The sequence below is a fragment of the Hypomesus transpacificus genome, chromosome 24 (assembly GCF_021917145.1).
Source record: "Hypomesus transpacificus isolate Combined female chromosome 24, fHypTra1, whole genome shotgun sequence".
NCBI classification, from domain to species: domain Eukaryota; kingdom Metazoa; phylum Chordata; class Actinopteri; order Osmeriformes; family Osmeridae; genus Hypomesus; species Hypomesus transpacificus.
Window position 1 is genome coordinate 3,073,909 of NC_061083.1, and position 15,285 is coordinate 3,089,193.

General features: G+C 49.0%; 1 protein-coding gene across 1 annotated transcript in view; it reads left to right on the top strand.

Moving 5' to 3' along the window:
• The first annotated feature begins 11,926 nt into the window (after positions 1–11,926).
• The window catches only part of adgrd2 (adhesion G protein-coupled receptor D2), a 15,673-nt gene continuing 12,314 nt past the window's right edge, over positions 11,927–15,285 (top strand). Inside the window, exons 1-3 of the mRNA XM_047048754.1 lie at positions 11,927–11,963; positions 13,737–13,982; positions 14,099–14,728. Coding sequence (XP_046904710.1) covers positions 11,927–11,963; positions 13,737–13,982; positions 14,099–14,728 — 913 coding nt within the window. The remainder of the gene's footprint in view (positions 11,964–13,736; positions 13,983–14,098; positions 14,729–15,285) is intronic.

A 15,285-nucleotide genomic window follows, 5' to 3' on the forward strand; every position in this document is an offset into this window, starting at 1 on the left:
GGGTTCTGCACCGCAACGAGGTGTCCAGCCAGGAGATCTGAGGGCTATCGCAAACACGGCGCTGTCAACGGAGCCTCGACAGGAACAGGTAGAGCAATTAGCCCTGAGATAACATGTTTATCTGTCAACCAACAGGACGGCAGGGAGGGAGGGAGGGGCTCCCCCACTTCTGTGTATGCTATTAGGCTACCTCACACTCACAACTCATTTCCAGCCACGAAAAAAAAAAAGAGAAGAGAATGCGTGCATCCATTCCCCTGTCCAATTAGGAAGTGATTCCCTCTTCTTCAGCATTTATTGCACCTATTCAGTATTCTGCTCGCTGCTATCAGTTACCATAACTAGACTGCACAAAGAGCAAATGCACCATTTGCTGTGATTTGTTGGCCCGCTTGCCCACCTCTTTGTCTGGGCCGAGGATGAGGGCCTAGCTGGTTAAGCTGTGTGGAATGAGGAACCCCTGCGGTTTGATCAAGTCTGCTGAATCTGTAATGAAATAAGTGAGGGTGACAGTGACGAGGGTAACTGGAGGAGAGAGACAGAGGAAGGGAATAGGAACACACTGCCTTTTTTGAATCATTTAAGCAGGACCCAATTATGGCTGGGAATGGTGTAGAGAAAACGGCCCATTTTAGAGGCAACACAAATCAATGAGCACGGAGATGGTGATGTGTTTGACAGCAATGCCTGTTTGTGGGTACGATCGCGCTGCAGGATCATCACACACATTTGGGCCAATGCATTATCACCAGGAGGGGAAAGGAAAACAAAGAACTGTGGGGAAGGCTTGCTGACTAACTCTGGCAAGATGGCAAGCTGGCTGGCAGGCTGACTGACTGACTGACTGACTGACTGACTTGCAGGCTGGCTGGCTTATTGACTGACTAGCATACTACCTGACTGTCTTTTTCTGACAGACTGACTAACTGGATGGCTGGCAGGTTAGCTGGCTTGCTGGCTGGTCGACTTGCTGGTCGGCTGACTGGCTGTCTGGCTGTCTGGCCTGGCTGGCTGGGTTAATGCTCTGGACCATCTGTGTTATGGTCTTTTGGAGACTGTCAGTGCAGCCCTGCAACTCGGCAATGGCATAAAAGACAAAGAGTGTTCGATGTATGTTTTTAATTGACAAACTCAGTGCTGCATAACAAGATAATGAAGAAAGACCCTCAAAGTAGACGGAAACGTGTTAGTCAGCGGATGTCTTGGCTTGGCTGTGAATGAGCTGGAGCAGCTTGAGTACAGTAGGATGGAAGCCCATCTGTAGTGTCTGGGATATCATCTCTCTGGAGGTTTGACTGAGCCCTGCTCCCCTGAGCAGTGTTCAGCATCAGTGTGTTCCCCCCCTCTCTCTCTCTCTCTCTCTCTCTCTCTCTCTCTCTCTCTCTCTCTCTCTCTCTCTCCTTTTCTGTGTCTTTCCATCTCTTTCATGCCTGTCTCTTTTTCTTCCTCTCTTTCTGTCTCTCCTTCTCACCCTCTCTCTCTTTACCCCTCTCTGCCCTTCTCTCTCTCTCTCTCTCTCTCTCTCTCTCTCTCTCTCTCTCTCTCTCTCTCTCTCTCTCTCTCTCTCTCTCTCTCTCTCTCTCTCTCTCTCTCTGTCTGTTTATCTTTCTCTTCCTCTCTCCCTCTCTCTCGCTCCGCCTAAGAAAGCCATCTGGCCGTGGCGTGCCACAGAGCCTGGCTGGCTGGCTGGCGACTGGACCCAGTGTAGCCCATGTAAAACACATCTTACAGCATCGGCCAGGGACCTCATTGATCCCCCCCCCCCCCAACAGAAGATTTTACATTTGGTACATCCCTCATTTGCACTCGTACAGGCAAGCTGTGTGGGGTGAGGAGCATCATGAATAAAATTATCATATCAAAATCCTGGAGCAGGGCTGGACCGTGCGGTGAAATGATGCGTTGCTGTATCTGTGTCGGCCTTCATCTCTCAGGGAGGACGCTGGGGATTGAGAAGCAACTCTGAGAACTTGTCAGTGAATTAAAGAAGGTTCTGGACTGTGGACTTTCTGCCGGGGAAACAGAAATCAGAGGAGTTCCTAGACTTTAGACCAACCGCCTGGAACCCCACTCCCCCCCCCACCCCCCACACACCATACACACACTTCAATCTCTCTCTCCTTCTCTTTCTCATCTTTTCTCCTCTTCCCCTCTGCTCAGCCCTGTCCTCTCAGCTCCAGTGATCACCAGACCCACAGACTCCAGGCTGAATCCTGCCAGAAACTGTCAAGCAGACATTGGCCAGACCGCAGTTTGAACATGTACCTGCTGTTTAACACTGTGAAGGGGCAGGGCTTCCAACGAGGAAGTCAAATGTAATCGAGGAGAAAGGGTTCTACCGGGTTAACCTCTCTATCCCACAACCAGGGCCGGCCTCCCCCATCTCTACACCGCCGCCCCCTCTGTGGAGAATTCTGTCTGGCCATTGGTGCCTCCAACGGTCCCTCCCCTCATCTATCAGTGACACTACTGGCTGACAGAGCACTTATTCACGTTCACTCATGAATATTCAATTTACTCCTCTGCTTCAAGGGTACAAAAGATATATCTATACACAGGAGAGAAGACTCTCTCTCTCTCTCTCTCTCTCTCTCTCTCTCTCTCTCTCTCTCCCTCTCTCTCTCTCTCTCTCTCTCTCTCTCTCTCACAACCAAAAACACAGGCATCCAGCGCGGGGCCTTAATTTCATGCACACGTTTCATTAGAGGTGTCAACCAGGAGACATTTTTTCCCTGACACGTCGAGCGAGTCGACACAATCCTGCACCGTTTGCGCAAAAAGGGAAAAAATCCCATTTGTCCTTTGTCAGCACAAACCCTTTAATGTGAGGCCCCTCACTCCTGAGCAAGCAGCGGCTCTCCTCACCAGCCCTGGGAGACACAGGAAGCGCACGTGGGTCCTTCCTCTCTCCCCCCCCTCCCCCCCCCCCCCCCACCCCCCTCCCCCCCAGCAGCAGCTCACCTCCTCGGCGCGGCTCCCCCATGTTTTATCAATGGCAGCCATCATGCATAAGTCAAAAGGCGAGGAGAGCGGGAGCGTGCGGATGGCGGGGACAGTCAAGCGGCGTGCGTTTCCGTAGCAACACGCGCGTGTCCGCCGCTCACTCCACAACCACGCCTTACGGAACGCTGTAACATACAGTACGCATCGAGGTTATATCGGGATGTCTATTACGTTTTTCTATCCGATGTTCGCCGGCAGAAGGATGATCCAAGCCAGACTCAGTTTCCCCTTCGGGATTCACGTGTGGTGCTTTTCCTGCCGTGTGCGTTGTCGTGTGTGGCCGTGCAGCAGCCGGCGAGCAGTCAAGCAGAGCAGCAGCTACGACGGTACCTCATAAACCTCAGTCACAGCACACTACGCAGACAAGCCCTCTGACAGACCGCCCTGACCTGGCACACGCCCTGAACAGCCAACCCCCTTTCTCCCCTCATCAGACAACCACCCCGAGACCCAAGTTCACCCAAACCACACACACACGCACGTCACTCTCACAGCCCGTCAACCACAACCAATCACCCGCCTCGGCTGCACTCCTCCACGCTGAGTGACAGGAGGCGCTCATCAGCTGTCATGTGATCCTGTTTTCCTCCGCAGCCTGTGGCGAGCGACACTGCCCTCCCCCAACGCAGCCACCGTACCCCGGGCGGCGCCCGAGAGGCCTTGCGTGGTTCCACCCGGGCCTTTCCCATGCACAGTGTACACAGTAATGAGGAGTAGTTGTTTGGCATTACCAAAAAGAAACTTGTCGTGGTGTGCAGAAATCCTGCGATCCAACGCCTCAAACGCCGCGCTGCTCTCCAGGTGTGATGAACTTAATGAGCTGTTTGTGCCTGGCTGCTGTGGATTGCATAATGCAATGGCGCCGGGGCAATAAGCGGGCTAAGTGCGAACCTCTGTTCTCGTAATTGCCCAGCTGTTTGCCGGTGTTTGCCGGTGTAATTGCCTCCCTCCTCGTTCGTCTCGGGCGGCCCGTGACTGCAGGTGACTCAGCCAGCGGAGGTAAAGGGGGGGGGGGGGGGGGGAGACAAACAGCAGTGACGGAGACGTCTCCACGCGCCAACTCGTCATCATCGACTCGCCGGCTGTGTAATGAGCCGGCGCTGACGTTCACCGAGGCCTTACGCAACAGCATCACCCAGTGGGCGTGTTGGGGATTGCCAGCGGGATTGGGAAGCTCTGAAGGGAGGGAACACATGGCCCACTGTCTCAATACAGATATTTTGGTTTTTACCCAAAAATATCTCGCAAGGTACGATTATCTATATTGTGAATAATGTGCTTATAGTGGGGATTTTAGTTTGACAGCGATTCACCCATGGATGTCTGGTGGTTGAATCTTTTAGCAGCCCCCAACGTTCAGGATGTGCAAGCATCTGCCACAGGGTGTCAGTGTGTTCACACACACACACACATTGCTTTCACCCACCAGCTCTGATCACAAGTGTTCAACTCACTGATAAAACTATTATCAGGAATCAGGCTCACTCTTTTACTCTTGTCTATACTTTTTGAAACGTGGGTACATGACCCTTAAATTGTATCACCTCTTTGCCATTGTAAGTGACATGATTCTCTCAGGAAATCGAGTCTATTGAATAAACCCTTTCCTTTCACTCATGCTTTGCCTTCAGACTTCACATTCAAATCTTTTTCATTTGGAGTGTCAGAGGCAGGGTTGTTAGCTCCACTACCGGTAGCACAACCGCAGGTGTGATGAGAGAAGAGCAGGGGGTTATATTTGCGTACTCCGAGGTCATGGAAGCGATCGGATGATTCGACGTCTGTTGGTCTTCAGAGATATGTCTGCTTCGTTCTTCCATTGTCTTTCATTGTTCCTCATTTCAACGGCAAAGGTCTAAATCACTGCACAGTTGCGAGGAAACGGCTGATAGCACCGACTTCGATGCTTATACAGTGCCCTCCAAAAGTATTGGAACAGTGAGGCCAATTCCTTTATTTTTGCTGTAGACTGAAAACATTTGGGCTTGACATCAAACGATGAATGTGAAACCAGAGATCAACGTTTCAGCTTTTATTTCCAGGTATTTACATCAGGATCTGATGCACAAATTAGAAAATATCACCTTTTTGTTCGAACCCACCCATTTGTCACGTGAGCAAAAGTATTGGAACATGTGACTGACAGGTGTGTTTTGTTGCCCAGGTGTGTCCTATTACATACATTATTCAATCAATAAATACCACTGAATGTCTACACTCAGGTTCAGATTGGGTAAGATAGGTTTTGTCTATGCAGACTGTATTCAGAGGTGAAAACAACATGAAAACCAGAGCGCTGTCTTTGGGTAAAAAACAAGCAATTGTGAGTCTTAGAGAAGATGGAAAATCAATCAGAGCCATTGCAGAAACATTGGCCATAGCCAGTACAACCATTTGGAATGTCCTGAAGAAGAAGAAAACTACTGGTGTACTAAGTAACAGACGTCGAACAGGTAGACCAAGGAAAACATCAGCAGTTGATGACAGAAACATTGTGAGAGCTGTAAAGAAAGACCCTAAAACAACTGTTAGTGAGATCAGCAACAACCTCCAGATGGCAGGAGTGAAGGTATCACTATCTACTGTTCCCAGAAGACTTCATGAACAAAAGTACAAGGGCTACACCAGAAGATGCAAACCACTCATTAGCAAGAAGAATAGGAAGGCCAGGCTGGAATTTGCCAAAAAGTACAGAGATGAACCTCAAAAATTCTGGGACAAAGTTTTATGGACTGATGAGACAAAGATTAACTTTTACCAAAGTGATGGAAAGGCTAAAGTTTGGAGAAAGAAAGGAACTGCTCATGATCCCAAACACACAAGCTCATCTGTGAAACACGGTGGAGGTAATGTCATGGCTTGGGCTTGCATGGCTTCTTCTGGGACGGGCTCATTAATCTTCATTGAGGATGTAACACATGATGGCAGCAGCAAAATGAACTCGGAAGTCTACAGAAACATTTTGTCTGCCAATTTAAGGAAAGATGCAACCAAACTGATTGGCAGAGCCTTCATCATGCAGCAAGATAACGACCCAAAACACACTGCCAAAACAACAAAGGAGTTCATCAGGGGCAAGAAATGGAAGGTATTAGACTGGCCAAGTCAATCTCCAGACTTAAACCCTATAGAGCATGCATTTTACCTGCTTAAGAGGAGACTGAAGGGAGGAACCCCACAAAACAAACAACAACTGAAAGAGGCTGCAGTGAAAGCCTGGGAAAGCATCAAAAAGGAAGAATGCAAAAGTTTGGTGACGTCAATGGGTCACAGACTTGCTGCAGTTATTGAAAGCAAAGGATTTGCAACTAAATATTAAGTCTTATTCACTTAAATATGTTTTAAGTATATCTGTTCCAATACTTTTGATCACATGACAAATGGGTGGATTCAAACAAAATGTGATATTTTCTTAGTTGTGCATCAGATCCTGATGTAAATACCTGGAAATAAAAGCTGAAACGTTGATCTCTGGTCTCACGTTCATTATTTGATGTCAAGCCCAAATGTTTTCAGTCTACAGCAAAAATAAAGGAATTCGCCTCACTGTTCCAATACTTTTGGAGGGCACTGTATCTGCCGTTTGAATCGAGCAAACCTGTATGCTCTCCCAAGGCCAAAACATGAAGTGACAAAGGTAAGAGTGCTGCCACTGACTTTGGATTGTCCGTTTGCCTGATGTGTGTAGAATGAGTGACGTTGTCTATGGAGGGTTGGAAAAGAGAGAGGACTCACGGCGGGCGAGGGGGGTTTCAGCGAGAGCATGAGAAGGGTGAGTCAGCTCACAGCCCTGCTACGGCTCAATGTGAGGATTCAGCTGATGTTGCTCTTGTCCGTCCTCCTCTTTCTCTCTCTGTGTCTCTCTCTGTGTGTCTCTCTGTGTCTCTCTCTGTGTCTCTCTCTCTATGTCTCTCTCTGTGTCTCTCTCTGTGTCTCTCTCTGTGTCTCTCTGTGTCTCTCTCTGTGTCTCTCTCTGTGTCTCTCTTTGTGTCTCTCTCTGTGTCTCTCTATGTGTCCCTCTCTCTGTGTCACTCTATGTGTCCCTCTCTCTGTGTCTCTCTCTGTGTCTCTCTCTGTGTCACTCTCTGTGTCTCTCTCTGTGTCTCTCTCTGTGTCTCTCTATGTGTCCCTCTCTCTGTGTCTCTCTCTCTGTGTCTCTCTCTCTCTCTCTGTCTCTCTCTGTGTCTCTCTGTGTGTCTCTCTCTCTGTGTCTCTCTCTCTCTCTGTGTGTCTCTCTCTGTGTGTCTCTCTCTCTGTGTGTGTCTCTCTCTCTCATCCTAAACTCCCCTACAACATTTATGTGGCTGCTTTAAAAGACGGTCTCCACGGCGACCGTGTGACACCATCCCCCTCCACTCCTACCCCCCCCCCCCCCTCCTGCCCCCCCCCCCCCCCCATCTGCCCCTCCTCCGCCAGTGACCTGGTCCGCAGCGGTGGCCCTGATGGATCGACATCAGGGAGGTCGTAAAGCCGATCTGCTGTGGCCAGATTAGGCCAGACAAACATGGCCCCCGATGACCAGCCAGCCAGGAATGTTTGTTTACGAGGGAACATTCCGCCATTTTCTGACCACAGATTTACAGACATGTACCCCCTGGCCCTTTTAGTAAGAATACAATAATACATTGGCAAGTTCTTGGCTGGTTTAAAAGTCTTATTTACTATAGGTATTTAAGGTGGTCACATTTTAGTCGTGACACATTCTTCAGTATATTATTTATTGTTCGATAATGTTTACTTTACACCAGGAATGCCTCTGACACCGGAATGACCTGAGGTAGCATTCAACCGACATGACCTATTCAGATTTTACAACTTAGCCTATACCACAATTATTCTTAATCAAACCCTGAGCAGCACGATACAGGTCAGCATGCAACAGTCCTCCATCTCCTTGCATGACAGCTTTCTGTCTAAGAAGCCAAACATGAGAAAGACTTGGTGGTGTGAGTATCCCAGGATGCACGGCTCCCGTGGGCTGCTGCTTCTGGGAAAAGTGTTCATCCTCTCCCACATGTAGGTCACGGGCCCTTTGTCTCCCGTGATGTGAGCCTGCAGAGTGTTTGACGTTTCCATGCCTTCCTTAGAACCCCCAGGTTGCCATGGAAATGCACTGGGTAGCAGTGGCTGCAAAGTTACAGTGGAGGGAAGCGAGAAAGTGAGAGACAGAGAGAGAGAGAGAGAGAGAGAGAGAGAGAGAGAGAGAGAGAGAGAGAGAGAGAGAGAGAGAGAGAGAGAGAGAGAGAGAGGCACATCCTTTGTGCATTTCTCAGCCCTAATTGCCAAATCTGTTGATTAAAATATGTTGACTGCTTTTACTGCTGGTATTTGTTGACACCGGCCAACAGAGGTAGTGGTTGACCAACACGCTTGTTTCACCAGAAGACAAGCAGTCACTTTGGGCTTATTCTCGTAAATGAAGGTGGCTGAAAAGCTTCGATCTCCAAGTTACTGCGGTCATGGAGTTCTAGGTTTTTATGAAAGTGAACTCGCTGTTGTCTCCCAGTCTGGCTCTGCCCCTTGTCTGAAGTGGGTCCAAGCGTTGACTAGGGAAACACGGCTGACAGAGTGTGAAATGAGCGAAGCAGGTTCAGGCATGGCACTCGGGCAGCGCGCGGCATATCACCCATCGCCGTGTTCTCAGCCCATAGGCTTAGCTTGATTGGCGGCTCTATAAAGTCGCACACATGCACGCACACGCATCCTGTTTACCTTTGTGTTCTGCGCTGCTGCCACCCTCCACCATCCCCTTCTCCCCCATGTGGTCTGTCTGTACTCCCCGTGGGGGATTTAACTCGTTGCTCCCATGTACATCCATTCCGCCAATGTAAAACCATGGTCATGTGTATGAATAAATGGTGAAATCATTCACATGAGTGTCTTGACTGAACCAGGCTTCAGAGCATGCCGTTGTTTGCTGAGCAAGGGCACGGCCAACGGCATGCACAGCCCTCTTTGAGCACTCTGTATTCAACAGCTCTGCAGACCCACTAACAAACACACTCACCCTCGTCACAACTTCTGCATATGTGAATGTATATCACAGATCTCACTGCCCCCCCCGCCAAAACAAAAACATCCACTACTTACAAATGAGTAAGTATTCAGCGAATACGGTATAGAAATGTATCATCTGCCAATGGCAAGAGTATTCAAAGAGCTAAATGCTTCTGCTAAACAGTAGGATCGTGAGATGAGAGCATGGACCGAGTGAAAGAAGGTCAGAGCCAACGGTAGACGCGCCCAGAGTCTTTACCATCAGCATGTTGAACACTGGACTTTTATCCTTGCTCTCTGCTCCAGCTCTGTCTCTGTTGCTCTGGGCAGCGCAGTGAAATGTCCCTGTGCCTCCTCCAACTTTGTGTTGAACCGCACTTTGCTTTTATGACTCTGTAATTCATGGCATTGTGTAGTGAACATACCCAAGCACCAAGGAAGTCTCTGCCTCTATTGAACACACACACACCTATACACACACACACACACACACACACAGCACTCTAGTTAAACAAGACTGTCTGCTACACACCTCATTTCTGCTCAAGCTAGCTGTGGAACATTCTTCCACAACCCCCTATTTTAGCATTCTCAGACCATCCTAGCTCTCCTGTTTTACGAACGGCTGGAACAAATTTGATGAGGGGAGAAGATTGATTGAACTTCATTGTGAGAGATTCATGAGCGCCGTCGATTCTTTGTTAATGAACAGCCTGTGTGTGTGTGTGTGTGTGTGTGTGTGTGTGGTCTTTAAAAATGGCTTCCATCGTCTGTGGCGTGTGGAGAACAGGAGCGGGATGGGTCTGATTGGAGCCCCTGAGCCAGGGTGGTCTCCAGAGCCCAGATGTGTCCAGCACACGACACTCTCCCAGGGCCCGTCATCAGACCGTCACTAGCCTCACGACATGCTCCAGGAACGCAGGAAAACTCACGCTGTACCACCACATCACAAACATCATCTGTTTTCCCCCAAAACAGCCACGCAGTCACACACCCAAGCGCGTTGAAACGCGTGGAGGAAACAGCGTCTCCCGTAGCCTGCCAACAGCTCCTCCACAGCTCCTTACTGTATCCTAGTTTGCTGCCAGTCCCAGGTTATAAAGAACAGGTGGGTTAATGCGGTGCTCAACTTTTACATCCCGCCTCTAATGTGCTTTACTGCCGTGAGGCAGCGACGTGGCATGTTGGCATTGTCCCTCTCTGTTTCCCAGATGGCCCCCGGCCTGGAACCAGACTCAGACCACCTGATGCTTTTCTCATTATTACCGAGGGAAGATTTAGCCTCTTCATAACGACGCCGGGGATTGATGGTCAATAGTGGTAAAACCCCGACGCGGTCGCTCATAAATAGAGTGTTGACCATGCTGAGGTGTGGCCCCTGTGAACACTGTGGGTGGGACGGCAGGGGGTACGATTCTAACGCTCCCAATGTTTATTGGTCATAACTGTAGGAAATGCAGCAAATGCATACAGGAAGACATGCTCCCATGGCCAAATTCAAGGGTTTTCTAGCAGCAGTTCTACAGCGTAGGGAGAGCGGTGAGAAGAAAAGGGAAGAGGAGTAGAAGGGAGTGAGGAAGGGAGAGGAGAGGAGGGGAGAGGAGTGTCCAGGGCCCAGCTTGGGGAAGCAGGCAGTGTGGAGAGCAAGGATGAATTAGTACCCCAAAGGGCCCCTGAAGCTCATTCCTCCACCCCCCTATGGTCACTTCTGGCTCCAAAAACCCAAGATGGCGACCAGGAAGTGCAAAAATCAAGGCTTCAAAACGGCCTTTCAGAAACCAATGGGTGACGTCACAATGACTACGTCCATTCTTTATATACAGTTTAAGAGTCCAGCTCAGCAGGCAGCAAGTATGCCTGTCCAATTTGATAAACCAAGTACTGCCATCTCACTCACAAATCAGAAGACCATGGTACAATTAATAAGGTCTCAAAGCAGTGTATGGCTCAAGACTATGGCAATATATTGTTCACTGAAAATCACGCAAGCAGAAAGCACACCAGTAATTCTGAAATGTGACTGACTGAAGATTCAACAATGCCATCACACAACACAGATGAGTGCAAGTAGCAAAATAACTAATAAAGCACTGCAAAATAATATACTGTCCTTGACAAACTATCTCTCACACAGGCCAATAGCAGCATCACACAATAATTATGCAATACACATGTTATGCAAACAGCATATCAAATAAACTACATGATATGCACAAGTAGTACATGATCTGGTCACATTATCACAACAGATTAGCTATATTAGTCTACTCAAATCACAGCAAAATAGCTCTTACTTTTGAAGTTCTTCTTGTCTTTTTCTTTGCAAAGTCGCAGATCAAGTTCAGCTTGGACTCGTTGGCCATCAAGGACAGTGCAGAAAGCCTCTACTGACCCACAGTTGTCCTGAGTTAGCTCGACATCCTTCGCTTCGTTTCAATTGTTTTGTTGTTGAAAAAACTTAATAGCGGGATATTTATTATTGCACACGCTTCTTCAATTTTTCTTTATTTTCTTTCTCTTTGCAGTCCCGCTGGGATTTTGGTCGCTACCATTGTCCATTTTCTGCGAACACTATCGTTGCATGAACATTTTTCCGAGTTCCACTCGCCCATACAACGACCAGTTACAAAATAATTCCACTGTTTTAATCTCAACTCTTTCTCAGAAAAACTGATCTTGAATCAGTACGATGTCAAGCACCTGCTCTATGCCCACCCATCTTTATTATCTACAGTGCATTGCGGCCTGTTCCCAATCAATGCCTGTCCAGTCATCAAACTGTATAGGCCTACTACAGAAAATCAAAATACTTCATTTTTTGAAAACAACTTTTATTTTATTCTGATTGGATAATTATCAAGATTGAGGGACAAGCAAGCCTTGTGTAGACTGTTTCTATGTAGCCCAAAAATAATAATCATCGATCATGGAGGCACCCTCCATGCCCAAGGGCCCCCGGGCAGGTGCCCAGAGTGCCCATATGGTAGATCCAGCCTTGCTGGAGAGAGTTGTGAGTCTCCCAGCATGTTGGTTTGTGCCCAAGGGAATACTAATAGTCAGCTTTGTCCTGCAGATCAGTGTACTCTGGGCATTAGTGATGTCATGGCTTTTGTGCAAAAGTCTAACACTCAAGAGCACGTGTCTCTGCTCGGGTAAAATCACCACCCAGGAACAGGAAAACAGACCAAATCCATTTATTTTATATAGATGTAGTTCCACCAACATGTGGCAATGTCCCTGTACTGGATATGCAGGAAACTGTGGCCATTTTATGTCTTCCAAGCCCAAACAAACATATGATATTTACATTATCTAAAGTAATGACCCTTCATTAACCGTAAAGCACAGTCAAATCGCTGACATAAATGAACCCGGGCTACGCTATAGGAAACATAAATAAGACTTGGCGGTTCAAATGCCTGCCACCCTGCTGCTCTTGATGAAGTCTCGGTGCCAAGCGGTTGACACTGCTTGCGTAAGTAGGGTTCTGTTCAAAATGGCCCCATTTGCATGACAAAGCGCGCTACTGATTGAGGGTCCAGTGAAGGGGGGTCTGGGGAAGGCTGGAGGCTGGAGGCAGACAGAGGGCTACTGGACTGAAACACAGTTATCTCAACCCCCTTGCTGCCGACGCCTGGGTTTTGTCTCACAGAAGCTCCACGGGACAGGTGCCTGGGCAGCTGGACATGCTGGACACTGGTGTGGAGCAGGCGATGAGGGGACCGGACCGAGCACTGGGCATCTCACTCACTGAGACCTCGGAGCTGGGGTCAGTCTGAGACCAGCAGCCTTGTCGCAGCCTGCTGAGAGCTTGAGTCAACACCGATTGTTCTCGATAAATCAACGGTAGGCGTTTATCCCTGAACTAGTTTCAAATAATTTGTTCTATAGAAATTTGAGAAGAAAGACAGTTTGTAGCATTATAACCGTGCTCTAAGAAAGAACAACGTGATTTGAAATACAAAAAAAAAAAACTGTTTTTTACCATGCACTCGTTTCTATGCCTGTCAACTTCCAAGGCATTTTTATTGTTGAATCGAGTTGGTTAAAAGTAGAACCTAGCTATTTAGATTGAGCCGAAAGCCTTGCAAGGTTTCATACAGATTTCTCCAGACCTCAACGATGCCCTGCAGGCCAGTAAACCCTTTCCTTCCAGCTGTGGGCCACTCAGACAGAGAGATGACTGCAGTCCTGCTGGCCACTGTGCTGCTCTGCTGCTGTGCGGTAATGCCTGCTCATTTCTGTCCCGTTTCGGTCCACATCCAACCATAGTATCAAAAAGATGTATTGATATTAAATATCGATTGAGTATTTCAACGATCCCATTAGATCATTTTAACGTGCTTTTTTAAATATTTACTTACTTACATTTGTTATTCCCTCGACCTTCCATGAATAGATGTATTTGAAAGATGTGTACAGTATTTGAAGGATGTGTACAGTATTTGAAGGATGTGTACAGTATTTGACGGATGTGTACAGTATTTGCAGGCAGGTTCCTCAGTGTAGCTGTCTCCTACTGCAGGTACAGGGTGCATGTGAGCCGACCCAGTCTGAGCCAGACAGAGCAGGGAGGGCCAACGAGGGTGAGACCTGCCAATCACTTCCCGCCACGACCCACAAACGTTATTTCTTTTCACAGTTGGCTGATTTCAATGAGGAAATTAAAAGGGCATCTGTCCTTCAGAGTGCTACCGTGACAACAAAGGCATATCTGTGTTGTGATTCTGCCACAGACAGCGACGGCTCCCGTCTGCTCCTCCACACCTCAGACTGGGTGTTTGAGCTGGTCAACATGTCCCTGGCCTTCCCCGAGGCCAGCAGCCACTGCAGGGCCTCGTTCAGCTCTCTCACCACCCTGGGCCAGCCCCAGGATGAGGCCGGGGTTCTGGAGCTGCAGAGGCAGGCCGGCCTGCAAGGCTCCATGTGGGTCCGAGACCCCCTCAGAGCGGAGGCCAGGGCCCTGACCGTGCCCAAGCACTGTGAGTGGACCCTCTTTCATGTTCATCGCTTGACTCTCCATCGATTTGACTCAAAATAAGACCCCCCCCCTCCTCAAATGACATCTCCCCCCTCCCCCTGCCCTCTCCATCTCCAGATGAACAGTTTCCCGCCCTGAGCTTCCCCCGGGAGTCCCAGGAGGGCTTCGCCCGGCTCAACGTCACCATCCCCTCCCTCCCGGCGCTCAGCGTGTGCGTGCGCGTGCAGTGGGACCCCCAGTGGAAGGAGGTGTCCACCCTCTTCTCCTACGCCGCGCCCGTCTTCATCAACGAGTTCCAGCTGCGCGGCCGCGTCAACGACACGGGGCGCATCCTGCTGGCGGCGATCGTCCACGGCAAGCACAGCTCCTACCGGGCGTCCTTCGCCAACGACGGCGCCTGGCACCACGTGTGCGTGGCGTGGCGGCGCCGCGGGGGAGTGCGAGCCATCTACGTGGACGGAGAGAGAGGGGACGGGGAGTCGGGGAAGGACACGCCCAGGGATATCCACGGTGACGGGATCCTCATTCTGGGGCAGGACCAGGATTCCTTTGGGGGGAATCTAACCGAGCCGTTCGTGGGGAACATCACGGACGTGAACGTGTGGAGCGCGATGTTGGAGGGGGCGACGTTTAGGGCGCTTAGCAACTGTGCCTCCAAGAAGCAGGATGTTCTGTTCAGCTGGAGCGTGGAGCGGGTGGACCGCCATGCTGTGGTCAGAGAAGTGTCCGCCACGCTGTTTTGTCCAGGTAAGAGCAGTCCAGTGCACATCATTTCAGGCATGTTGATTCATCTGCCCTCTTCTGGTCATTTATTGCCACTCCAGCTCTTGTGAATTCCAATGGATCAATTCTGTCGAAATCATTGGTCTGTGGATTCTTTTGAATAATAACCCACTTGCCCAATAGTGATTTGTTGTTTGATGTAGTATACCAACATAGCTATAGTGTTGTAACAGGTGAAAAAAACTGTGTATTTCTAATTTTCTGAGAATTTTTACAAACCCTAACACTTACTTGTATCAAATGTATCTTTATGTGTGACAATTTTCACCATTTTGCTCTACCATTGAGATTTAAGCCTAAACATATTGATAGCCTTTACCCCCTGAGTAAAATCGGTAACGAACCTGCTTCTCCTTAAATCAGTTGTTTTTTCAGTCCTTCCCAACTTCTTTGTATCATTATTCTGGATGATCTCACTCCAAAGAGACCTGTTTAGCCCAGCCGTTGTGTGGTTGAATACATGCAGTCTGAGATAGAGGAAGGATTTTAGCATGGTTGGCTGGCCCAGGGCCATGGAAAGG